The sequence below is a fragment of the Mauremys reevesii genome, linkage group 2 (genome assembly GCF_016161935.1).
Source record: "Mauremys reevesii isolate NIE-2019 linkage group 2, ASM1616193v1, whole genome shotgun sequence".
In the NCBI taxonomy this organism is placed as follows: Eukaryota; Metazoa; Chordata; order Testudines; family Geoemydidae; genus Mauremys; species Mauremys reevesii.
Window position 1 is genome coordinate 85936321 of NC_052624.1, and position 26980 is coordinate 85963300.

The following is a 26980-nucleotide window of genomic DNA, read 5'->3' on the forward strand; positions in this document are numbered from 1 at the left end:
TGATCTGAGTCAAGCATATTTACAGATGCACGTCGATGAAAAGTCCCAAGAGCTGTTGACTATTGTGACTCATAAGGGGCTTTATCGATACTGTCGCCTACCCTTCGGAATCACATCGGCTCCCGCCCTGTTCCAGAGGGCTATGGACCAGATCTTGTGTGGCTTGTCAGGAGTTCAGTGCTATCTGGATGATATCCTGGTCACTGGAAGAAATGAAGAGGATCACTTAAAGAATTTAGAGGCTACCCTACAAAGACTGGAAAAGTATGGCCTACGAGTTCGCAAAGACAAGTGTGAATTCTTCAAGCCCTCTGTTGAATATTTGGGACACATCATCGATTCTGCAGGTCTTCATAAGGCCCCTGCAAAAGTTAAAGCTATTGTGGAGGCTCCCCCACCTCGAAATGTAAGCCAGCTACGCTCATTTCTAGGACTACTGAACTATTATGGAAAGTTCATCTCACAGTTAGCCACACTGCTAAAACCACTTCATGAGCTCCTTGGGCAGAACAAGGCCTGGAAGTGGACTGAAGCCTGTGATGTTGCATTTAACAAAGCTAAGGATGCATTGTTAAATTCTGAAGTTCTAACGCACTTTGATCCATCCTTACCCCTGCAATTGGCCTGCGATGCTTCCCCTTATGGAGTGGGAGCAGTCGTGTCACACATTATGCCTTCGGGAGAAGAAAGACCTATTGCTTTTGCTTCACGCACTCTAAGCAAAGCAGAAACTAACTACGCCCAAATCGAACGTGAGGCATTAGGAATTGTTTTTGGAATTAGGAAGTTTCATCAGTACCTGTTTGGGCGAAAGTTTACTCTTCTTACAGACCATCGACCTCTGACATCAATTTTTGGACCCTACACAGGCATTCCCCCATTAGCTGCTAATCGTATGCAACGTTGGGCATTGATACTTTCTGCACACACATATGAAATCAAATATCGGAAATCCACTCTGCACGGCAATGCAGATGGCCTCTCAAGGTTGCCTTTACCGGTCAAACATCAAGATAGTGCCCAAAAGGAAATCTTCTACTTTGAACAGGTAGAGAATACACCCATCACTGCTGCTCAGATAAAGAAGGCAACCCGCGTTGACCCAGTATTATCCCAAGTTATGGACCTGGTGATGCATGGAAAATCTCGACAAACCTCTCCGGTCTCACCCGACCTTGTTCCCTACATGTCCAGGCGGACGGAGTTATCGGTCCAATCTGGTTGTTTGTTGTGGGGGAGGCGTGTCATTATTCCACCACCCCTGAGATCACAGATGTTAGAACAGCTACATTCCGGTCACTGTGGAATAGTGCGCATGAAGGAAATTGCACGAAGCTATTTTTGGTGGCCTAGATTGGACAGTGCTATTGAAGAGAAGGCAAAAGCTTGTATGTCATGTCAGGGTGTAAGAAATGCACCCCAGTGGGCACCCCTACACCCATGGGACTGGCCTGAAAACCCGTGGCAACGTATTCACGTTGACTTTGCTGGCCCCCTTGAAGGAAGCATGTTCTTGGTGGCAGTAGATGCCCATTCTAAATGGCCAGAAGTCTCTATAATGCAGTCCACTACTGCAGAGAGTACTATCCAAAAACTACGAGGACTCTTTAGTCGTTTTGGTCTGCCAGAACAACTTGTGAGCGACAACGGACCGCAGTTCGTCTCTCAGGAGTTTCAAAATTTTATGAAGGCAAATGGGATACACCACATCACGTCAGCACCATATCATCCGTCCACCAACGGATTAGCTGAAAGATTTGTGCAGACAATGAAAAACACTTTGAAATCAGCAAAGGGACAACACTCCATTCAAAAGCGTCTGGATACCTTCTTACTTTCCTATAGAAACACACCTCATGCTACGACCCAGGCTTCCCCAGCCTTTCTAATGATGGGACGACAGCTGCGCACTTGCTTTGATCTGCTGAAACCTTCTGAACCCAGACAAACTGTGCAACATCAGCAGCAATATCAAGTCATCAAACGGGCACCCAGAGCAAAAGACCGAACCTTTAGCCCAGGGCAGCCAGTTTTGGCTCGGAATTTTACTTCCAGAGCTAAATGGGTCCCGGCCACAGTCCTCACTCAAACAGGACCTGTTTCCTATACAGTCCGGACTGCAGAGAATCTTACCTGGCGGCGACATGTAGATCAGCTGTTGCCAGGTCATGCCAGTCTTCAGGACCCATCTGCAGTTGAGGGGTCTGACTTCACCCCTCCTGGTGAGACACCGAATCATGAGTCACCTGCTCCTGATTGTTCTCCTCCATTACTGCCGGCAGCTGAGATACCCCTTTGCCCAGCACGAGCTGATACCACCTCCTCACCTATTCGTGCTGCGGACCCTGAGCCCCTAGTACTTTCGGGTGCAACAACACCAGAAGTTCGCCGTAATCCACCTAGAGACAGAAGGCCTCCTCATCGGCTGGATCTTTAGTTAGGGCGAACCCACGGTTATGGGGCAAAATAATCCCCAGGGTTTAGCCGGGAATGGAGGCAGTCTACCCTCCTTCTCTAGTTTAGTGTGTGTTTTATTTAGGGGGGGAGGAATATGTTGTGTATTTGGTTGTCATGGGTTTTGTTACTATGGCAACTGAGTTAGACTATTAAGGGATAGCTCAGCCGGTTTCAACCGGCTGAGTGAGCTCTCTGTCTCTGTAAATAAAATGGAGGTTTTGGTTAGCTGTCTGCTCTCTGGCCTCAAGTGATTGCTTCCTACACCGGCTGCCCCAAGGATACAACAGAAAGTAACAAAGCAGGTGACATCTTTCCAGTGTAAGCAATACAAAACATTATTTGCAGAATTATTTGTCAGGAATTATTTGCAGGAAGTATTAATCAAAAAATTCTGAATAAGGAGTTAACCGATCTGTTTGCAGCCAATTCATGAAAAGAAAAGCAAAATTCATCAAGTAAATAATTCATTAGGAACCACGCTAGACCACGATTTTGACTTTTTTATGTGAAACTGTGCTGGGTGCAGAGCAGTGGCAGCTAGGGTGGCCAGATGTCCCGATTTTATAGGGACAGGCCTGATTTTTGGGTCTTTTTCTTGTATAGGTTCCTATTACACCCCACCCCCTGTCCTGATTTTTCACTCTTGCTGTCTGGTCACCCTAGTGGCAGCTGTGTAGTGGATGCCAGAGCCATGCAGCTAGCACAGTGAAGGATGGCTTGAAGGTACTGGGTGGAGACGTGGTGGAACACACCTTCCTTCACTCTTTTAAAAAGGACTCGCTTGCACTCCCATTTAATTCCTGTTGCACGCCACAGAGTACATACTGGAGTGGTGGAGCTCTGACCAGGCCCATTAATGTGGGGGATCAGGAAGAAAAAGGGCCCGGACATCATCTTCCCCCAGTAGCATCTATGAAGCAGTGTGCAAGACTCAACTTTAAAGCCACGACCAGTGTTTCCATAATAGATATAACTGGCTCCCTTGTTGATAAACTCAGTAGCGAGGTTATGGACTGAATGTATGTGAAGATGCCAGCTGGTCCTTAGTTCCAGGCCAGGGTTGAGGCATATTCATTGGCCAGCATAGAATACAGCAAACTTCCGTATCTAGGGCTCTTGATGTGGCACCTCTCACCAGCACTAATGTGTCTCACACACACACCAAGGACAATGACACATGGAAAGCTCAAAATAGATCCTGTGCTGCCCTAGATCTTTTAAGAATCAACAGGTATTTGCATAAAGGAGAACACCTTGCATTCCTCTTTAAGCATGCACACAGAATAGTTCCCTGGAGCTTGCCAGGAAGAGAGAGGGTATTGTTAGCAGCAGTATGGGGTGCAAGCTGTATACATGCTTACAGGTGAATACTGAGGTGCTGCATGCTATGGGAAGTCTTAAAGTTACTGGCAGTGGTCAGCAGTCATCTTCTGGTTTGTTCAGCGTGAAAGTTCATATTTACCCTGTTCTGATCTAGCTGTAACCATAGGTGATACTGGCAACCACTGAGGGTAACGCATCTGAAAGGGCACCAGAAAAGAGGGCACAGGAAGGCTGCATCTGAAGGTGCAGCAGATTTGAGTCATCCTGTGAAAAACATTTGTTGTCTGGCTCCAAGAAGACTACACTATTTAGGGGTGCTTTGCATCCAACAGCGAGATCCTTCCTGCTCCCGCAGGCCCTTTTGGTTAACTCCCTTTGAAACACCATTGCAGCTAGCCCCCTGGGGCACCTTTGGGAGAGTAAGCACCAAATCCATTTATTGTCTAGGACTCGGGATTTTGAAGGAGCCTATAGGGATTAACCGAATTTGAGTGGGATTTGGGTACCTAGCTCCCTTAGGTTCTTTTGAAACAACCAGTCTTGATCTTAAAAAGAACAGGAGTACTTGTGGCACCTTAAACCTGAGCTTGTTTGTGATATAGCGTTTGTTATCATTAGGGATGGATACAGCCCAAACTTCACCCCTTTCTATAAACCAAACCTGAATTTTTGTAAGGTTCTGATTTGTTCAGATAAAACCCTTTGCTGATTTCCAAAAGCCAGACCCTCAACAAGTCCCTTTCTGAAACATACACACAAGTCCCCTTACATTTGAAGTTATGCTGTCACCTGATTGGCTCCACTGGATCCTAAATACAAACCACTAGATTACAACTCTCCCAATTTCCTTCCCTGTCTATAGTAAACTTAGGCCTTGTCTAGGCTTGGGATTTAGCTATCAGACCAGAAACTGGTATATTTGCTCTCGTGCAAACACCAAGTGTAGAGAAGGAAAGCCAAAATTTGCACTGGTTCAACTTACTCCAGCTTAAATCCAGGGTAAACTCAACCAATGCAAATCATGGCTCTTGAAATCTGGAGTTTGCAGCAGGGCAGCTACTGAACACTAAATGAAGGCTATTCCCAAATATATACAAGGCCTTATTCATCTGGCTGAACTAATGACCAAAGCCTATGACATATAATGAAATTTTTATTTACCATTCAAATTATCTTGCTCCAAAGATAGACCCAAAGAAAAAAAAGTTCCTTTTACATGCATTGCAGAGATGGAGTGAAATCCTGTATTGATCATGTGAAAGAGATCCTTCCAGCAAATGAGAGGCTTTCTTCTTTTTAAAAAAATTCATGTCCTTTGCCGCTACTGTGTAGAATTGTTTTTAAGCTATCACTGCTGTGCTGAATAAACCATAGACCCAGGACCAAATTCTATTCAAAGGTTGTAACTGATGGCAGAGTTTACCTATTTCTGTGTCCAACACTGAGAGATGGTCAGAAATTTTCTAATTAAATGTTTTTCTGTTGGAAAACACTATTTCATCAAAACCGAAACTTTCTGCGGGAAGTATCAATTTCAACAAAATTTTGTTTAAAAAAAATTGAAATGAAGCATCTTGATAATGACTACTTCAAGTCAAATGATTTTTCATTTCAAAATGACTTTTTGCTTCAAAATTTATTTCATATTATAAAAAAGTAGGATGGTTGATTAATCACAATTAACTCATGCGATTAACTAAAAAAATGAATCGTGATTACAAAATTAATCACAATTAATCACAGTTTTAATTGCACTGTTAAACAATAGAATACCAATTGAAATTTATTAAATATTTTGGATGTTTTTCTACATTTTCAAATATAGTGATTTCAGTTACAACACTATATACAAAGTATACTTTATATTGTTATTTTTATTACAAATATTTGCACTGTAAAAATGGCAAAGAAAAGAAATTGTATTTTTCAATTCACCTCATACAAGTACTGTAGTGCAATCTTTGTTGTGAAAGTGCAACTTACAAATGTAGATTTTTTTGTTACATAACTGCACTCAAAAACAAAACAATGTAAAACTTTAGAGTCTACAAGTCCACTCAGTCCTATTTCTTGTTCAGCCAATCGCTAAGAAAAACACATTTGTTTACATTTAAGGGAGATAATGTTGCCCACTTCTTGTTTACAATGACACTTCACAGTGAGAACAGGTGTTTGCATGGCACTTTTGTAGACGACATTGCAAGGTATTTATGTGCCAGATGCACTAAACATTTGTATGCTCCTTCATGCTTTGGCCACCATATGAGAGGACATGCTTCCACGCTGATGATGCTCGTTAAAAAAATAATGCATTAACTAAATTTGTGATACAATTCTCCCGCAAGGAGTTTAATGTCTCCTACTCTGTTTTACCTGCTTGCTGTCATATATTTCATGTTATAGCAGTCTCAGATGGTGACCCAGCTTGTTTCAAGAACACTTTCACTGCAGTTTTGACAAAACGCAAAAAAGGTACCAATGTGAGATTTCTAAGGCTAGATACAGCACTTGACCCAAGATTTAAGAATCTGAAGTGCCTTCCAAAATCTGAGAGGGATGAGGTGTAGCTCATGCTTTCAGAAGTCTTAAAAGAGCATGCAGAAACTAGAGAACCCAAACCACCAAAAAAGAAAATCAACCTTCTGGTGGTGGTATCTGATTGACTCAGATGATGAAAATGAACATGCGTTGATCTGCACTGCTTTGGATGGTTATCGAATAGAACCCATTATCAGCATGGATACATTTCCTCTCAAATGGTGGTTGAAGCACGAAGGGACATATGAATCTTTAGTGCGTCTGGCACATAAATATCTTGTGACGCTGGTTACAACAGTGTCATGCGAACACCTGTTCTCATTTTCAGGTGACATTGTGAACAAGAAGTGGGCAGCATTATCTCCTGCAAAAGTAAACAAACTTGTTTGTTTGAGCAATTGGCTGAACAAGAAGTAGGACTGAGTGGACTTGTAGGCTCTAAAGTTTTACATTGTTTTATTTTTGAACGCAGGGGGGATTTGTACATAATTCTACATTTGTAAGTTCAATTTTCATGATAAAGAGATTGTGCTACTGTACTTATATTAGGTGAATTAGAAAGTTTTGTTTTTTACAGTGCAAATATTTGTAATCTAAAATAAGTATACAGCAAGCCCTGTACACTTCGTATTCTGTATTGTAAGTGAAATCAATATATTTGAAAATGTAGAAATCATCCAAAACTATTTAAATAAATGGTATCCTATTATTGTTTAACATCGCAATTAATTTTTTAATTGCTTGACAGCCCTAAAAAAAGTCAAAATCAAAATGAAACACTTCAAAATGCTTCAGCTGACCCCAAACAAATGTTTTGAAAACTTGAAAATTTGAAATTGCTGAATTTCCTGTGAAATGGTTCCTGTAGAGTTCTACAAAATATGATCCTTGAGGTTATCCCCACTCAGGGCCAAATTATGCCCACACACACACACCTGTAGCTTCAGCTCAAGTCAATTTGAGCTGAATGTGCCTCCAAGAGCAGAATTTGGCTTCAGATTAGAAAATTGCATGTAGCCAGATTCTGAGAGCGGACTAAGTATTAGGTATGTGTGTGTAGTTATCCTCTGCTGCTGCCTCCTGCGCAGCTTCTGTGACATGGGGAGAAGATGGAGGAAGGGAGGGGTTGCAAAAGTAAGTCAGATATCTGTCTTTTCATTTGGCCAGCTCCAGAATCAGCTCTGCTGCTCTGTCTGCATTGACAAAGTCCAGGTACACAACAGAGAAGTTGGTTTGACAAATTAGTGTTCGTGCCACAAGAGGAAACAGCCAAAGCTTTAAGAAGTTTGGCACAGCAGAAGCACAGAGGGCAATCAGCTGTTTACATATCAAGGTGGGGTTTTTTTAAGTCAAATTGTCTTAATCCTTTTCCACACCGCATTCTCTTTCACTTCAGATTAATTGGTAATGGAGTGCCACAAGCAACAAAAACGTTAAACAGTTATTAGCAGAACAGAGGGGATGAAAAATCCCCTAGCTGTGATGAACTCAGAACAGATTATTCTTCTATTTCCCAGCATGGCATTCCTTTCCCCCTTCTCTGCATAGTGAATGCACCGCTCTACATTTTGCAGCCAGTGCTTTGGTCTGATAGTATTTTCTCACCTTCCAGGTTCCTAATCATGGGCTGTAGACCTCAGAAGATTGCAGGGTTAGTACATATAAGCATCTGAACTTTTGAGAAGCTTATCTCATAAAACTCTCAAAAGCCAGGTTTTTTTAAAATCAGGTGTCCGTTTTTTCACGTTTGAAAAGACAGGTGCAAATAACTTGTGCCTATACAAAGAGAGGCCATTATTGGAAAATCTGATTTCCTGAATCAAAAATATCTTATTGATCTAGGAATTGAACTCTAAATCTCATTCTATTGGACTTTCTTGCAAGTTTATCTGCCCAAACTAAGCCCAAACCCTTGGCCTGTACCGGTCCTTACTTCAGCCACTGGTCCAGGTTGCTGCTTCTCCTGTTCTTTATTCTATTCTGTTCAGGTTCTTATACCACCCTCGTCACCAGAGTATCTGAATACTTTCCAGAAGTAGCTCTCCCCTTTTTTGCCTTTTACCCTCCACGGGAAATCTTCAACTGGAAGATTTTTTTAAACATTTAATTATTTGTCTGCTGTAGTATGTATGGTCGTGACTGAAGTAAAGACAATGAAATCCATAGTTAGGCATCCAATGTTGCCTGATTTTCATGAGCAATTCAGGTGCTCAGACTCTGAAAATCAGGCCACAAACTTAGGTTGTGTCCGTTGAGGAAACCCAGCTTGAAAATGTTGGCCTAAATCTGGCTTCTACTGTAGTATCCTGTGGTGTTTTTAAATATGTGTTTGGGTTGGTTATTTTATCTGAACCACTTTTTTTTGTTAAAAATATTGTCTCATACCTATTGCTTCTTGCCGTTTAGCAAGTTCCAGCAGTGGTGATAAATCTGAATATTAGTACTTTGCTTCTTTAGGCAATTTTTATCTGCCTTTCAGACAAAACAACCCTCTACAAAGTTCTGTTGTATATGGCTTGCAAAGAGCTCACCTGACACTGGCAATTATTGTTTTGCAGAGGAGTGGTTGCTATTGAGACATCAATGCCAGTTTTTTTAAAATACAGTAAATTAGAGATGATTTATTGCATTTGTTTTTTGGCTTTAATAATACATTTGGCTGTTAATTTATTTATCATGTTGCTCTTGCATCGTAACCAACATTTAGATAATCATCAACAAGAGGTGATATTTTAAGAAATGCGGTGGTGGATAGTTCCTTTCAAGGACAGAAGTAGTTAGCAAAGCTGCTGAATATTTGATAAGTGAATGCTGGGAGAACTGTGGCTTTATGTGTTCACTGTGAGGCAATCAGTTCATCATCTTCATAACATTAAAAGATCTAGAGTGAAATTCGCCCTTGTACAGAAGGCCAGTATGCCACTTAAGCCCTGTTTCAAGGATCGATTCATGACCTAATGTCTGAGTAATGGTGTTACTGATGTAGACATTACAGAGCTGAATTACAGATGGAACAAGTGTGTTTTCACCAATGCACATTGGAGAGAGAAAAATAAACTTCCGAGTGACACTTTTAATGGTGAATTTTTTTTTCTGGACCAATCCCCGAAGAAAAACTTGCCTGTTCATTAATTTTATCCTAGCACAATATTTCTAAAGAAAGCTCTGTCACTCAGAAGTCACTTCTAATGTTATGCTCTGTTTTCCAGCCTGCCTGCATACAAAGGAACTCTTTTTTTTTTTTCATTCTATTTCTACATGTTAAAAAAAGCCATCTGAAATTCTTAAGCAGCTCTGGATGCCTGGGAACTAAAGGTGACTCAAGCAGAAATGAATTTCCTGCCCCAAAACATTAACATCCTATCTTCTGCTGATTGATATGTTGCTAATACATTATGGTCAGGGAGGTTTGTACACAGTTTGACACTATATTTCATGATTCATTGAAAAGTGTGATTTCAAGGCTATGCTGAAGTTCTCTATCCTTAACAACCAACAAAAATGTGTTTAAAAAAAAAAAAGTAAAGGTGTAAACTTCACAACACATCAAAGTCAGACCAATACTGTCACTTTTTAAGGCAGATCACTATAAATAAATTCTTTGCCTCTTTTCATTACTCTGTCAGTTTTTAAATTATATGTAGAGGTTTTTAAATCCTCCATCCTACATATCTGCCCCTCACTTCTGGAACCCCTGTTCCACTGAGTTCAGGCAGTAGCAGAACCTTTAATAGAAAGGGCTGTTTGTGATGCGCTATTTCTTTTCTTAACAAACAAAAGGGAAATTGATCCTTATGAACTATGCCAGACTATTTATCTACAGCACAAGGAGGAGCAATACAAGTTGGCCCTTCACCTGCCCACCAATGTAGCTTGCTCCCAACACCGAGGGACTATCTCTGCTTGGTAGATGACATTTCATCAGCCCATTCAGTCCTGGCCCCCTGTGCTGAGGATGCCCCTGGGGTTGCCGATTTTGCTCATGATTTTATGTGATGTGGATATCTGACTGGGATCCATTCATTTTACATAGGCCATCCTGTGGCCATCACATCACAACTTTCATTTGCAACCAACTGAAGCAGGACTACAGGAACTCTCGACTTAGATGGGAAAGGCTTGGAGATTGATCTTCAGCTGGTGCAAATGGCTTCAACAGGATTATGCCTATTTACACCAGAGGATGTTGCCCAGTGGGCAAGTAGAGCAATTCTAGCCCTTGCTGTAGCCAGTCTGGGATGGAGCAAGAAGCTCCATCTGTCACATGATTGTCAGCCCTGGGAAGGAACCACCGATCAGAGGCGCTAAAGTAGGAATGCAGAGATCTCCTTTCCACCCTCCCCTCAGCAGCCAAAAGAATTTGGGGGTTAAGGAGGGGAACTGGGGAGAGGAAACTTAAAGGGTAACAGCTGTTCCGGTCCCTTCTTTGCTCCGGTGAAAAGAGTCAGTTTGCTTCCTGCTCCTCCCCCACACCTTTCCCTCGCTGCAACACCAGGCCTGAGAGGAAGTGGGAGAGGGAGTGAAAACCTCCTGAAGCTCTCCCCAAGGCCTGGGAAGGGTGAGAAGAGAACCCTACTCCACAACCTGTGGGAGGAGCAGAGGTGTGCTGTGGGCAAGGGAACAGCTGTGCAGCTGAGGGGAGCAGAATTAATGTAAGTGGCTGGATGTGCCTAGGTGCTGGTCTGGAGGGAGAGAGGGGCAGATGTGAGGATGGGGTAGACACAGAATAAATAAATTAAAGTGTTTGGGTTTGGGAAGAAGCTGGAGGCTCTGCACCATCAGGCACATTGGAGGTCTGCAAAAACCAAACGACAGACCAAAACCCACATGTATCTATTTGAAACATACCTTGATTTTTGAGTCCATTTCATGACTTTGGGGAAAAGGGTCTGACTCAGGATTTTTGAACTTTTGGGCTTGGCAATGCCACCTATCAAATACCAGTCCTGGAGCCATCCAGTTCTACAGCTGAAGCACTGATGCGGGCGGGAGTTTATCCACTGGTGGACAGCAGCAGAAACAGGAAGTGGTCACAGAGAAATTTAGAAATGATGAATATTATTTTTACAACTAAGCAAAAAGTAAACAATGCAAGCAAAGAGGGGGTGAGAGGTTGAGGAATGAGGAGAGGCCAGTGAGGTCATCTGATGGACTTTTCTTTATGCTTCAAGGTGACATTGGAAATCTCTTGCTGACAAATTATTGGCCCCGCCAACTTCAACTCTCCAATTCCAGCTCACAGGCAGCTCTCCTGCAACAATTCCAAATGCACTTGGGGGAGAGGGGGCGGGGGAGCATACGTTGCTTTCATCAGCTTCCCACAGCAGAAGTTCAAGTCTGACAGAAAGTATGTGGGTTAGGTGTCTTTAGCAAAAGGAAAAAAAAATCCAACTTCTGTGTAGCATGATCCTTTGCATGGGAATGACAATAAACCTAATGTCTAGGCTGCACTCAGCTTAGGTGCATGCAACAGTCTCCTTTCTTGTTGATAGGAGAATGGAAATGACACCTTCAGGAGAGAGAGGTCACATTAGATCCTGAATTACAGCCCATGTTTGATGTAATGGGGTTGCATTGGACGTAAGTTGACAGGATATGGCCCTTTTGTTTTTGTGTCTTCAAATATTATGTATTTATGTTAATTCCATCCCTCAGAAACATCCCCAGGAGCAGTGTGCAACATAACAGGGCTCCCATCTTAATAGCGGCTTTTATGTGCTGTTATAATACAAATAACCAATAACTGAGAATGAACTAGGCATGAACAGCCACTTAGTGGCATGCTATTAATTAATGCTAGTGTATTGTGGTGTGAGTCTGCTCTTTTAGTGAACCATGCACATCAGAGGCAGGGAAGAATCTTGTTTGTAGAACTGCGTGAAAAGTGGTGGTTTCCGCTTACAGAGCTCTTTCCCTCAGCTTTGGTTCTAACCCCAAATTTGGCTTTGAGTTTCAGGTATGAACAACCCAAAAACTCCAAGTGGAGCTCATTTAAAACCTTCACTTCTTATCATGACACCTTGAAAAGTTTCAAATCCTACATATTTCTTTATTCAGTCTCCTTGTGCGTACGCATTATGATACAGCCTTTAATTGCATAAGTAGGTAATGAGGCACACAGACCCTCATCTCATTCAGTGCACAAGTTAGATGGTGCACAGTGAAGGAATCTGGGTTGGTTATAGAGAGAATGAGGCTTTCTGTAGGTCCTCTGCATCATTTGTTGTCAGTAATCCTGAGAGAGATACTATATGCATGTCTATGTGTCTGTGTTATCATAATTAAGGGACATTAAAACCAGGTATCTTTTCAACCACTTTCTGAATTGACAGATATGTTACAGGTAGTGAAGGCTGCCTAACACTTTCCATTATAAGACCCTGTTTCCAGTTGCTTAAAATTTTTCCAAACTTAAAAGGTTCACATTTCCCATGCCAAGTGTCTGCCTCAGGCTGAGTGTTTTGGGGAAGTTTCAGCTAAAAGTGTTCTGCTGTTTCAAAGAATGGTATTAAGGGGAAAGCATGTAGTTTTGCCCATGTTAAAAAAATTACAACCATTTCACCAAGATCTAATACCTCATACTTTAGAGCTTGAAATGTGGCATAGGGATCAGCCTGGTGTCAGGGATGTGCTTTTTTCCAGTTACATGAAAATGCACCCAAATCTGGCCAAGTTAAAAGCCTCTGAAAAAAATCTCAGTTTACACATGCTTAGTTCAAGACTTGTTGGAATCTAGCAGCTAAATTCTCTGAAGATTCCATTTGCACTGAGCATGCTCCATCCCAGAGAAGCAGGAGCGGAGAGAAGGACTTTCTCTCCAGCTTCTGCTCCCAGCCTCTGTGGTGCCTGGCACAGGAACTGAGTGCAAGGAGACTCTCTCTCTCTCTCTTGTGATCTCCCTGCTGACACCCAGACAGCAAGGAGGAGGAATCCACCTGACTAGAATGCAGAGGGATCAGGAACCGGGGAAAGAGATGCAGGATGGAGGATGGGGTAGGAACTCAAGGAGGGGAGTGGGGAAGGAGAGTTAGGAGCAAATGCTTGCAGCGGGGCCTGGGTAGGAGCAAAGGGGGCAGAAGATGGGGAGATAGGAACAAGAATGGGTGGGAGGGAGAGGGGCAGCTAGGAGCTGAGGAAAGCAAGTGCTATGGAGCGGTGCTCTGGGAATGAATCCAGGTTTTGTAATGCATGGAGACTTGTTGGTTGGCCCCTTCTGAAAAATCAGGCCCTACTATTCTCATTTAGGCTCCTGAAATTAGTTGACTTTTCTGACATATTCTGCCTCAGTTCTCCATGTGTGACATAAGGATAATACCACTTTACTTCACAGGAGTGTTGTGAAATTTACTAATGTTTGTAAAGCACTAAAATAACATGATGAGTGCACCACAGGAAAGCCTAGGAAGAAATTAATAATTCTATCTGAAGAGTAAGTTTTGGATAAAGTGCAATAAATAATGTGTGGGACCACCTATTGAGTGATGAAGATGAAAAGAAATATTGAAGAGCTATCTATTCAGTAAGCACTGTCCATCCTACATACTTAATGTGGAAAAAGTAATATGTGATCATTTAATTAAAGACTATCATAATGCTTATGTAATAGGAGGCTGAATTAAGGCTACACAGCCAACCTTAAAACTTGCATTTCCTAACTTTCACGTGCTTGACTTTGCAACCTTGATAACATTATTTTAATGAAGCTTTTATAATGTAATAGTAAATAGGCCAACAAGATGGTTAATTGTACTATTGCTGTCTCTAGAAACCCAGATCAATATGTCTGTATCTGAAGTCGCCTGAAGTATTTGACATCTAATTGCAAGGGCAGTAGTTACTACATTGCTGATCATTCCTAAATGGATGTTACTGTCACGATCCTGACTGGCAAGAACATTTTATTTAGCACTTTACTGTGATTACTTCCAGCTGTGCTTTGAGTCTGGTTTAGTGGAACGTCTGCTGATGGGGATGAATTGTAGGCTGCAATCAGACTGTCAGCTATTTAGAGGGCAGGGACAGAAGGAAGTCAACAGAGAGATGGCCAGGCTCACATGTAGGCCTTTTCCACTTCTGTTGGGAGCAGCATCTTCCAGGCCATGAGGTGGCCATTAATGTAGAAGGATAATATTCACCTCTTCCCTTGCTGTTCAGCAAGTTCATTCTAATGGGAACAAGCACAGAGGTGAAGTCTTCATTTCAAACAGGTGCTCCAAACACATCCACATGAGCAGTGGGAGACAGGTGAAAATGTCCCCCTAACCTTCAGTTAGTCCACAGAGTAAGGAAGAGATAAACCCAGATTTGATTGCAATTCCTTTAACCTGTGTACCTATTGTGGGGTCAAATTGTGCCGTTCAGGGGACAATCCCTTCAGGCACAATCTGATTTCCCCTGGCAAGCTGAGCCAGCTTGGTAGAGAGGCACCATGGCCCCATCTAGTTTGCACCCTCTTTGGGGTGAGTTGAGTGCCTGGAGGTGCATGGAGAGAGAGGAGACCCTGTGCTCCTGCACAAGAGTAAGAGAGAACCTGACCCTAAGTAATGTTTTAGTCAGCTGCTAGAGCCTGTGGGATGTTTATGCAGAACAGGAAGTTGTGGGGAGAGTTTAACTATACACTGGACGCCAGTGATTTCACTGAAGCTGCAGGGAAGTAGCTAAAGGCAGAAATTGGCACGCTAAGCATTTCTCGCAATCACTCTCGCTGTGAACTAATCAGCTGACTAAAGCTCTGTGAGTTATGTGTGTATGTGCGCTTAAGCTTAGCCAGGGCTGAGGGACTAGAGGAACCTTGCTCATTCTTCAAGGGATGGAATCATGAACCTGAGTCGTTTTTGACACATGAGCCATATGCACTAAGACACTGAGCCATGAGAATGATTCTAAGGGTGTATACAGAATGAATGCAGGACATAAAATGACCTGCCTGGGGGATAAGGAGAACTGCTCTCCTCCACATACAGCATTGTACAATTGGACAGGAACATCATGGGGTGGGAATGCAATTTATCTTTCTTTGAAGCACCAGGTTAGGCACTGCAGGAGGCAGGACACTGAGCTAGAAGAACCAGTGATCTCATCTGTAAAGACTATGATATAAGGTATCAAACACAAGCTTATATCACACGGGTCATCATAAGCATTGTGAGATGTATGTAGGGGTATCATGCAAGAAGTTGCAAGTTTGCACTAAAAATATGTTTAAATCACGTAACCAGGCAGCATTGATCAACAAGTTTTTCCCAGACATAGGAATATTGATCTAGCTATCTTCCTAAATCTCTGGTGTAAAGTAAGCCAATAAGCCAACATAAAAGATGCTCTAATTGCATATTAAGTCAACAGGAAAACAGGTTGAAATCAGCATAGGAGAACAAATGCCGCAGGGGTTGTCTTGTCTCTGGGATCAAAACAATGAGTTTTGTGGAAATATAAGGTAAAATGAAAAGACATTTTGTTATCCACTTGCTGAGGAGACTCCTAGCAGGGCATGGGGGAATCATGAAAACCTGGATCCTAATTTGACTGAAAATCAGTAAACTCTACAGAATAACTTTAAGGGTAAGAGAACTGCTTTAGCCAAACAATTGTAGGTTGCTAAAGTTTTATGTTTCATCTGTTAGACACATGTCATACTTTTGTTTTATTTGTAACCAATTCTGTTTCCAATGTCCTTACTCCTTGTCACTTGATTTTCTCTTTGTTAATACACTTCTCTTTGTTTTATCATAAGTAGATCTCAGTGCTGTAATATTAAACAGAGTGTGAATTCTTAGCTGAATCAAACAAGTTGGTGTCTACACTTTCTCTTTGGAGATAGTACACTTGGCAATTTCTGTGAGTGTCCAGCGACAGTGGCTAGAAACTCCGGAGAAACACACTTCTAGCAGTCTCAGGAACTGAGGAGAACCAAGTGCTACCTGCAAGGCAAACTAAGGGCTGTCAGAATCCAGAGAAGTTTGTCTGGGATATCTACCAGAGGGGTGACAGCTCCCTGTCACTCAGTTTAGCACCAGCAAATCTCTCACTCACTGAGGCAAGGGGGTTACACAGTGACTTAATGTTTTGGGCGCCCCAAGAAAGCATCACCGGAGGTAATTTTGTTTAAAAGGATGAGATGCAGTCTCTCCCTTTCTGTGTGTGTGAATTATGCCCACCAAATTTGCACTTGCAGTTTTCAACCTGCCAATTGATTTACAAATAAGAGCACTTGCCCCTCTACTTGGCTGATTTCCATCTGCAATTGAACTGCAATATGAAAATGTGCATGCCAGTTTCGCTGGTGCAAATTGTGCCCAGGAAATCTGCAAAATATAATCGTGTCAGGATAAAAAGAAAATTATGCTTCAAAAGAGTTCTAAAGAGAAAAAAAAAGGTGGTGTGGTCAAAAGGTTTCACACGAGCCTCTCACATCAGAAAATCTGTGTACAACATCTGACTTAGGTCATACCGTAACTGAGTGTGAGCTAGGTCACATCATAAAAGTACATCGGAATCTGGTATTGTCTGATACCATTAGCAGTCGACATTCTGGAAGGACCTAAAACTGAATTCACACAGATATTGGTGTTCAGGTGTGAGGTGCACAATGACACAGCCATATGGAAATGCTTGCCCAGAGCCTGCCCACAATGAGCCTGATTCTTCTCTCGTCAAACACAGGAGCCTTGCCAAGAGACGCACGTCATTGCAAGGAAAAATCATCTCCAGGAACCAAACAGGTTGTCATTAGTAATTTGTTTACTGCAGCCTCCCAGAAGATTTTAGGAAAACCTCCAAAGGAAACTGGTGTATGCATCCTTTATCTTTCCTTAAGAGTTGGTTCTACATCATCATCATCTTTCCACTGGCTCAGCAGAGTTAAAATATACAAAGCACCATCCTCAGTGCAGAGACTGCTTCAAATGTACAAACACTTTCTCGTAAACTGTTTTCCAGTCATTCTGTCATTAGCTGCCTTTTAGAAAGAGGTTTCTGCTGAGATAGATCCATAGTCTCCTCTTGATGTCTGGGGGATTTAGATAGGCAGATCCTATTAGCTGTAATTAACACTGAAACACACCATTTATACCCAATGACATTTCTTTAGACATAATGTGGGTACACAGGTGTAAATTCAGAGTAACTCCACTGAAGAGAATAGAATTACTCCAAATTTACGTAGTGTAGCTGACATCAAAATTTGGTCCATAGCCCTTTTTCTTTTACATTGCAGTCTACCAAACAGTGTTCCAAAATCTGCCCTGCCACTTACACTCTTGTAACACCGAAGTCAATGGGATTGCACAAGCATAAGAGTAAAATTTGACCGAAAGAGCCAAAGTCTGCTCTCATTTACACCTGTATAAAATGTAATGTGATTTTGTTGAGCTAATTGGAAACTCATTGTTCAGTGCTTTCAAATGACTACTTATCTGGGTCTAAATATGGACTTAATTTTGGAGACACAAATGTGACTGTTTTGGCCAGGGTTTCAAGACCAAATTGGATTTGGAACATGACCAATGAGAAATCAGAGTAGAAGGCTTTATTCTGGGTCAAATGTATGATACAGCACTTCCATTTTCAAAGACTGAGCTATGGCAATTGTGATGGGGCAAGGCCAGATGGCTACAGTAAAGTAGTGAGGAACAGGTATGCTAGCCCCAGGCTAAACAAATCCCTGGTACCATAGCAACTAAATAGCAGTTGCTCCAGGTTAATCAAGACACCTGGGGCCAATTAAGATCCTTCTAGAAAGCAGTGGAGATAGCTAGGTTGATTGGGACACCTAAAGCCAATCAAGGACTGGCTGGAATTAGTTAAAAGCCTCCCAGTTAGGCCTGGTCTACACTGGGGTGGTGGTGGTGGGGGGAGATCGACCTAAGATATGCAACTTCAGCTACGAAAATAGTGTAGCTGAAGTCAACGTACCTTAGGTCCATTTACCTCGACTTACCTTACCGCCGCTCCCCCATCGACTCCGCTTCCGCCTCTCGCTGCGGTGGAGTTCAGGAGTCGAGGGCAGAGCAATCAGGGGATCGATTTATTGCGTCTACACTAGATGTGATAAATCGATCCCTGATAGATCAGTAGTCGTACCCTTAGTCAGTGAGGTGTACATGTCAAGAGCTGTAGGAGGGAGCCACGCTGTTGGAGGAACTAAGCAGTACAAATCCATATCAGGTGCAAGGAAGGAGGCCGTGAGGTAACGGTGAAGGAAATATTGAGTGGGGGCTGCTGTGGGGAAGTCGCCCAGGGAATTGTACACGTCCTATTTCCAAAAAGTCAGCTACCGTAGCTGCTATTATTAGGGTCCCTGGGCTGGAGCCCGGAGTAGAGGGTGGGCCCGGGCTCCCCCCTCCCCTCCCCGATTAATTACTGAGATTGAGAGACAGCAGAGACTGTGCAAGGGAGGGTTGCTTCTCCTCACCTCCCTTGCTGGCTTATGATGAAAATGGCTCAGTAGGCTGTGATCCTCGTCTCTAGAGAGAGAAGGGCTACGTGGAGGGTCACAGTGAGCCTCTGAGGCTAGCGAAATCTGCCAGGAAGCATGGGACCCACTGAGACAAGGACAAAGCTTTGTCACACAATGAAATGTCAATTAGACACAAAGTAAACTCTTCTTTCCTAAATCCATCAGCTATTGCACAAAGAAAGCCTGATAGACACATGCAAAATTGTTCCCAGGTTGCTTAATTCACACAATAAATTGTACAGTTAGAAAATACAGCAAAATAGAAATTGAAGTTTTGGGTGGCTAAAGGAAATTCCATTTTAATTTACAGATTCTCTTTATATGCCAATCTGCACCTGAAATAACTTTTCTCTCTTTCAAGCTGTTACCTACATATCTATCGGTGACAAATGATACTCACTAATAAAAATATAAAGTGCTTGTCCTTCTAAAATTTGTTCTATTGAATTGATTGCAGGCAATGCTCACAAATGTGTATTCCAGAAGAGAAAATGCTTCTGGTTTTGAAAAGAGTGTATGTAGATACAGTGCATGTATTTAGCACATCTTTTAGGTGTATAATTATATATAAGAGCAATAGATGTCTAAGATCACATATTTTATTACGAGGCTTTTATCATCAGAAAAACATTTAAAATACCAACATTCAAATAAACATTAATATTAAAATGACGGGACTATCAAAGCAAATGAAAAATAAAGACAAGGGGGCTGATTCTCATGTCACATTGGTGAAAATCAGGCACAAGTAAAGATATTCTGGTTTTATATCAATGTAAGTGAAAGGAAAATCAGACCCTGTTAAGACACTATCAAATATGCATGGTAGTTATTCCTTGTAAGTGCAATAGCTTGTCATTTTGAAACTTTTATTCCACCCAATAAATCTAATAGAATAGTGAGGACAAAGTCCTGGTTTTGTATTGATTACGCCAGTCATTCACTTCTAGAAAAAGTGAGTCAACATTCTGTTCTCAGTAAAACAAGCTGGAAGTCAAAATTGGTTTGTACATGTGTGATTGAAATTGGCTCAATGTGTAAATTTAAAAAAAATCCATAGTCACACAAACAGTACTCAAAAAACTATAGACCGGAAAAATAATTTTTTCCTATATGATTTTAATAAAAATAACTATCTCAGGATTGAGCATTACCTAGCAGTTTATAACCACCTGGATTAACTGCAGCCCTCGGCTTCTCTAGTCAGCCTCCAAATACCAGAAAATGCCCTCCCTGTCAGACATTACATTGGACCTAATTCTATCCTGACCCATGCCCTGTGCAGTCCTATTCACTTCAGCCTTGTTCAACTCCAGTGGAGATACAGTATGTGATACAGTATGTGATCCAGGGAAGAATTTGGTCTATAACATCAAGATGGTGAGAAAAATCTCTGCATGCATCAGGAGACTAGTGACAACAAATGTACCCAGCCACTGCACAAAGACACGGGGAGGTAGCTTCTTGCTTCCGCGTGCTGAGGCAGGTGGGGGCCTGTTGAGTGCCCTGGTATCTGACCAGGACAGGCCATAGGATCCGTCTTTTTATGGATCCTCAAACAACCACCCATCACTTCTTTGGAGGCACATTTGGGACACAAAGCCTAACTTCAGCCACTAGACTAAAGCAGTCTCTGTGGAGCGGTTCCCATAGCCTGGGGCTTGGAGTCCCTCACTGGTCTGGGCACTAGGTTCCTGGATTTGGCCAGTGTGATAGCATTTATGGGGTTATGAGGTCACGGAAAGGAATCATGGTAGACCAAAGAATAATCCAATTTATAACCAAGGTCAGTATTATCCTGGAAAACGGAGAAGCCTGGGAGAGACTATCCTAAACAGGAGAAACCCAGAAAAGCCAAAGGGAGTTTGTACACAAATAAGACTGGGAAAAAGGCCATTACCAATACCTACAAAACAGTAACTGACCTTCTCTGTGATGCATTTAGGTCACTTGTTAAATGCGTGGAAAGTATTGATTTTGTTTAACTAAATTATCTCTGTGCATTTGACAGGGACAAATGCTAAACATGGACTGCGCTGTAAGGCTTGTAAGATGAGCATCCACCACAGGTGCACAGACAATATTGGACAACAGCGTTGCATGGGCAAACTGGTAAGCAAGCTGCTCGGTACAAACTGAACCGAATGCTACACAGCTCACATTTCATCCATTAGCTCTTTAAACTCTGCCCTGTTAGCGGTTACTTCCGGAATGTATCCGATTGGTGGGTTCGCTAATCTGGAATCAAGTTCCTTTCATTTAGACTATGACAATTATGACTCGAGAGCTGAGGAAACACATACAGTTTCTGTACTGTTGTAGGGATGTGGGTATATGGTTTCACATGAGTCAAATTAATCTAAATATTAGTTCTTTTTAATTTAATATGCTATATAGTACGGATCTCAGCACAGAATTAATAAAACTGTTAAAATTAGGGCTGGTTTAAACAGTTGAAAAATCTGTTGATAAATATCCTGTAAATTTCATTTGACTGGTTGCTGCCCTCAAAATTTTGTGAAAACAATTTAGCAAAAAAAAACCCCACTTTACAGGGATAGTAAATATCAGGCTTCAGAGCTTAATCTGAACACTGACTATTAGAGGTCAAGATAAGCAGGGGCGGCTCCAGGCACCAGCATGCCAAGCACGTGCCTAGGGCGGCAAGCCGCGGGGGGCGCTCTGCCGGTCGCCACGAGGGCAGCAGGCAGGTTTCCTTCGGTGGCATGTCTGGGGAGGGTCTGCTGGTCCCGTGCCTGCGGGAGGTCCGCCGAAGCCGTGCCACCGAATCCGTGGGACCGGGGACCTCCCGCAGGCAAGCCGCCGAGGGCAGCCTGCCTGCCGTGCTTGGGGTGGCAAAATACCTAGAGCCACCCCTGAGGATAAGACCTAGTAAGGGGGGTGGATTACCCCACATATGCTTACGCAGGGATCTTGCCCCTTCCTCTAAAGCGTCTTCGACTAGCCACTGTTGGAGACAGGGAATACTGGACTAGCTGGACTCTGGGTCTGATCCAGTCTGGCAGTTACTGCAGTGCTTGAGTGTAGACACTAACGGCACTGAAAAGAGGAGTTCTCCTGTTGCTGTAATATATCCATCTCCCTGAGAGCTGGTAGCTAGGTTGATGGAAGAATTTTTCCAGCAACCTAGCACTGTCTAGACCTCCCTTCTCTTCATGTGTCAGTATATTTATGCCTGTATCTGTAATTTTCACTCCATGCATCTGAGGAAGTGGGGTTTTTACCCATGAAAGCTTATGCCCAAATAAATCACTTAGTCTTTAAGGTGCCACTGGATTCCTCACTGCATAGGAGAGGAAGGATTGAGCCACCCTGAATGCTACTGCAACCAATGGGCTGTAGTACAGGCTATGGAGCAGCATTGCGTCCTCTAGGGATGATTCCTGGGGAGAACTGCTGAGCAAAGCCCATTTACTCTGGCTTTGTATAAGGAAAGATGATTCACCCTTAAAGCCATATTTATGGGCATGAGTCTCTACCTCCCAAGGCTCTGAAGTGAGTCACACCAATATGGGATAAAGACCCAAACTGAGAGCCACAAGAAAATCAGCAATTCCCAAAACTTTAAATAGTGTGGCAATAGCTTCCTTAGCATCCGATATTGCTAAACCTCTATTTTATGATCCAGCATTTCTGCTGTAATTAATTTAAACTTATTAACACTAAATTTGTGTAAGGTTGACGATAAAATAGAGTTTGAAAATGAAGGCCATCATTCCAGATAATATCAAGAAACAGAAATGAGATGTTTCCAGCAGGCAAAAAAAATAAACCCCTATTCTCAGCACCCTGCAGTGAAGAAGGTAAATTGCTGGTCTGTAACAGAGAGTATGTTCCTGCTCTCGAGACTTTTTTTAATGGGAAATCAGACTAGCAGAACAGCTGAGATTATTTCTGATGCTCCGTGATGCTACATCAGTCATGTCATGCTACAGCACTTCACATGTTTCCTCTCTCTAGCCAAAGGGGTTTCGGCGTTACTACAGTTCCCCACTACTCATTCATGAACAGTTTGGCTGCATCAAAGAAGTGATGCCTATTGGTGAGTTTTAATCTTTCAGTCTCTCTTGGGCTGCACTATGCTTTCAGAAGTGATGTTTGTTCTCAGCAGCCCTTCAACTCCTTTGCCAGTGAGGGGCCAGGTGTTCTTTCACCATCTCAGAGAAGTAGTCCTTCAAAACTGTAACCAAAAGAAATGTGTTTATTTTTCTTTTCAATATTACATGATTCAAAGGCACAATACAAATAAGATGCTCACTGTCATCACGTTCATCAAACCAATGCCTGTGCTCAAAGTGGGAGGAGCCCATGCATTGCTGCTAGCCAGGCCTGATTTGGGAAGAAGCACCACAAGAGTTGTATGTTAAAGTAACAGTGAACTATGCTCGACACTGATCAGGATCTTGACTGAATTATGCTTCCATCCTCTCTTGTTCACCTTCCTTTCTTTTCTCTTTTTATTGTTACTGATTTAGTTATTATTTCTTCAGCTACTTGGGCCAGATTTTGCTCTCTGTTACACCCTGTTCTGAAAATGAAAATTTTGAACCAAAAAAAATATTCAATTTTGAAAAACTTCCTCCATGTGATTAAGTTGACCATTTAAAACTGGCAATGCAAAAACTGAAAACCAAGAAAATAACTAACATGAAAGAATGTGTCTGAGAACAGCCAATGGGCTAATATTTTTGCCTGTAGTTTCCATCAAATATTTTTTTTAATTAAATGGCTGGGTGTAAAATTTCCATTTTAAAAAAAAGACCCTTTTAATATGAGAATTGTTTCTGTTCAAAATATTCTGAGCAGCTCTTCTGTAACAACAAGGTTTGTCTTGCTCTCTGTGACATTAAAGACCCCAGTATCTTTCACCTCCCCACTAGGTAGGTTAGCTGGTTACCACCCTCCACCCCAGAGGAGGCTGCATTTCCATGATGCTATGTGTTATATAGAGCCTGAATCTGGTCTCAGTCATACTGCTGTAAATTTATAGACTTCGACTGACTTACCTTGATTTACACCAGTGTAAGTTAGAGCGTACATTCAGAGAGTCCAAAGCCAGAAGGAACAACGGTGATCAACCAGACTGACCTCCTGTATAACACAAGCTGCAGAACTTGCCCCATACAATTCCTCTTTGAACTAAACGGTACCTTTTAGGAAAACATCCAGTCTTGGTTTTAACATTTCTAACGATAGAAAATCAGGTCCACAGTTCTTGAATGTGCTTTGGGATGAAGAGTGCTAGGTAATGTAAGGCCCTGATCCTACACTGAGAACTGTGTGGACAGACCTTACTGACTTGACTGGGGCTCTGCTTGGGGACAAGGGTCCTCTCCTGTGGTTCTTAATGTAGGATTGGAGTTCCATATTCATTAGCTTGCATCATTTTTCTCTTTCCTCGACTGAAATTTTTGCTGTTTTGAGATACGGGAGAAGTGCTCAGTTCCTATAAAATGATAGCTATGTAGGGCTAGATGGGACCTCAAGAGGTCATATAGTCCATTCCCCTGCTCTGAAGTGGGACCAAGCATACCTAGACCATCCCTGACAGGTGTTTGTCCAACCTATTCTCAAAAACCTCCAATGATAGGGATTCCACAATCTCCCATGGTAACCTGTTTCAATGCTTATGGTTAGATACTTTTTCCTATATCTAACCTAAACCTCCCTAGTTGTAGATTAATCCCATTACTTCTTCTCCTACCTTCAGTGGACATGGAGAACAATTGATCACAGACCTCTTAATAACAGCCCTTAACATATTTGAAGATTATTATCAGATCCCCCCTCCCCATTTTCTTTTCTCAAAACTAAACATGCCCAATTTTTTAACCTTTCCTCACAGGTCAGGTTTTCTAAATCTTTTATCATTTTTGTTGCTTACCTCTGAATTCTCTCCAAGTTTTCCACATCTTTCTCCAGCTGAGACCTCACCAGTGCTCAGTAGGGTCTCTTACATACAACACTCCTCTTAATACAGCCAAGAATGATATTTGCCTTTTTCTCGTGCATCACATTTTTGGCTTATATCCCATTTGTGATCCACTATAACCCCGAGATCCTTTATTCCAGTTATTTCCAATTTTGTAGTTGTGCATTTGCTTTTTCCTTCCTAAATGTAGTACTTTGCATTTGTATTTATTGAATTTCATCTTGTTGATTTCAGATCAGTTCTCCAATTTATCGAGGTCTTTTTGATTTATCATTCTGTCCTCCAAAGTACTTACAATCCCTCCCAGCTTGATGTCATCTGCAAATTTTATAAGCATAGTTGCCACTCCATTGCCCATTAATGAAAATGCTAAATAGTACCAGACCCAGGACTGACCTCTATGGGATCCCACTAGATACACCCTCTTAGTTTGACAGCGAACCACTGATAATGACTCCTTCAGCATGGTCTTTCAACAAGTTGTGCACCCACCTTATAGTAAATTCATCCAGACTGCATTTCCCTAGTTTGCTTATGAGAATGTCATATGGCACTGATCTTACTAAAATTAAGTTATATCATGTCTACTGCTTTCCCCTTATCCACTAGGCCAGTAACCCTGTCAGGGAAGGAAATTTGGTTGGTTTTGCATGATTTATTCCTGACAAATTCATGTTAGCTATTACTTATCATCCTATTATCCTCTAGGTACTTACCAACTGATTATTTAATCGTTGTTCTAGTACCTTTCCAAGTATTAAAGTTAGGCTGACTGGTCTATAATTCACCAAGTCCTCTTCATTCCCCATTTAAAGTATTTAGCATGTTTTCCCTTCTCCAGTCATCTGGAACCAGTTCGTTCTCCATGAGTTCGTGAAGATAATTGGTAATGGTTCCGAGATTGCTTCAGCTAGGTCCTTAAATACCCACAAAGACACAAAGTAAAGCTCAGCTCGTATGAGAAGATCCAGTTCCCTTCATGAACTGCTATTGACTTTTGTCCTTTTACATATATTATAAATATCTTCCATTCAAAACAAAGGCCACAATTTTCTGGATGTTGAGATAAGGCCCATCTCTCTCTTGCAAAGGAAGTAAGAGCCAGTCATAGAGTGTGTGGGTGGGAGGAATCAAGAAAGCAGAGAAAAGGAGTCTACGAGTGAGATCGATGGCCTAAGAGTATGTCTACACAGCAATAGATGATGCAATTGCAGCACACATCAGCATATCAAGCAGGCTTGCTAAAAATAGCAGGGAAGTTGCATCAGTACAGGCAGTGGCACAGGCAAACTGCCCAAATACAGTCCCACCCGGGACCCCAGCTACAAATTCGAGCAGCTAGCCCATGCCACCATGCCTACACTGTTACTTATAGCAAGCTGGCTCAATCAAAGCTTATATGGATATGCCTACACGGGCCACCCCAGTTGCAGCATAGACTTATCCTAAGTGGGAGAAGGGAGAGGTTGTGAGACAGTGGGAATGGGTGTAGCTCATGTAGTTTCTCACAGATGAGGTGATTTTAGTTGCAATGGGAGATGATTTGATGCAGGGGGGGTCAGTCAATAGGAAGGGGAGCAAAGAATGAGTGGAATGACGGGATGGGCAGTTAAGTCTCTAAGTGAAGGAGACATAATGGTGGGTACTTTCTTTCATGTATTTATCTCTGTTTTGCCTCTTCTGTTGCAGCCTGTGGCAACAAAGTCGACCCCGTGTATGAAACCCTCCGCTTTGGAACCTCCTTAGCACAGAAGACCAAGAGGGGCAGCTCTGGAAGTGGATCTGATTCACCCAAACGGAACTCTGTAATCCTTCTGTTTTATCTTCCCTTTTCCTTTTGCAGGATCACAGCACATCCATACACAATAGTTGTGTCAGTTTCCATCAGAAAGCCCAAAATTCAGGCTGTTAAAAAAATACATTCCAGACTAGAACAGGGCTATAAACTCTTTTTTATAAACTCAGTTTTTTTAAAATCTTGTAAATAACCTTAAAAAGAAGAAAAAATAGACATTGAACAGGTGAGCGTTCCTGTTTCACTTTGAGCTGAAAATGCTAAAATTCAACAAACCACGTAGGCCAGAATCATTTGGGAGGGAGAGGAGGGGAAGTAAAAACATAAACAAAAATGTTTAAATTTGAAAAGTGACTTGCATGGGCACAGCACCGGCTTTAAAAGATGCATTGGTATCTTGCAATTAGCTGTGACTAGCCGGCAGTGCATAGTCACAATGTTCTAGGGGCAGCACAGG

At 42.2% G+C, this 26980-nt stretch overlaps 1 protein-coding gene across 6 annotated transcripts in view; it reads left to right on the forward strand.

Annotated features, from left to right (window-relative positions):
* Window positions 1-26980, forward strand: part of STAC (SH3 and cysteine rich domain) — a 192125-nt gene that overhangs the window by 134892 nt on the left and 30253 nt on the right. For all 6 annotated transcript variants that reach the window (XM_039527917.1, XM_039527918.1, XM_039527916.1 and 3 more), the window contains 3 exons: window positions 20787-20887; window positions 22757-22838; window positions 26418-26533. In XM_039527917.1, coding sequence (XP_039383851.1) covers window positions 20787-20887; window positions 22757-22838; window positions 26418-26533 — 299 coding nt within the window. The remainder of the gene's footprint in view (window positions 1-20786; window positions 20888-22756; window positions 22839-26417; window positions 26534-26980) is intronic.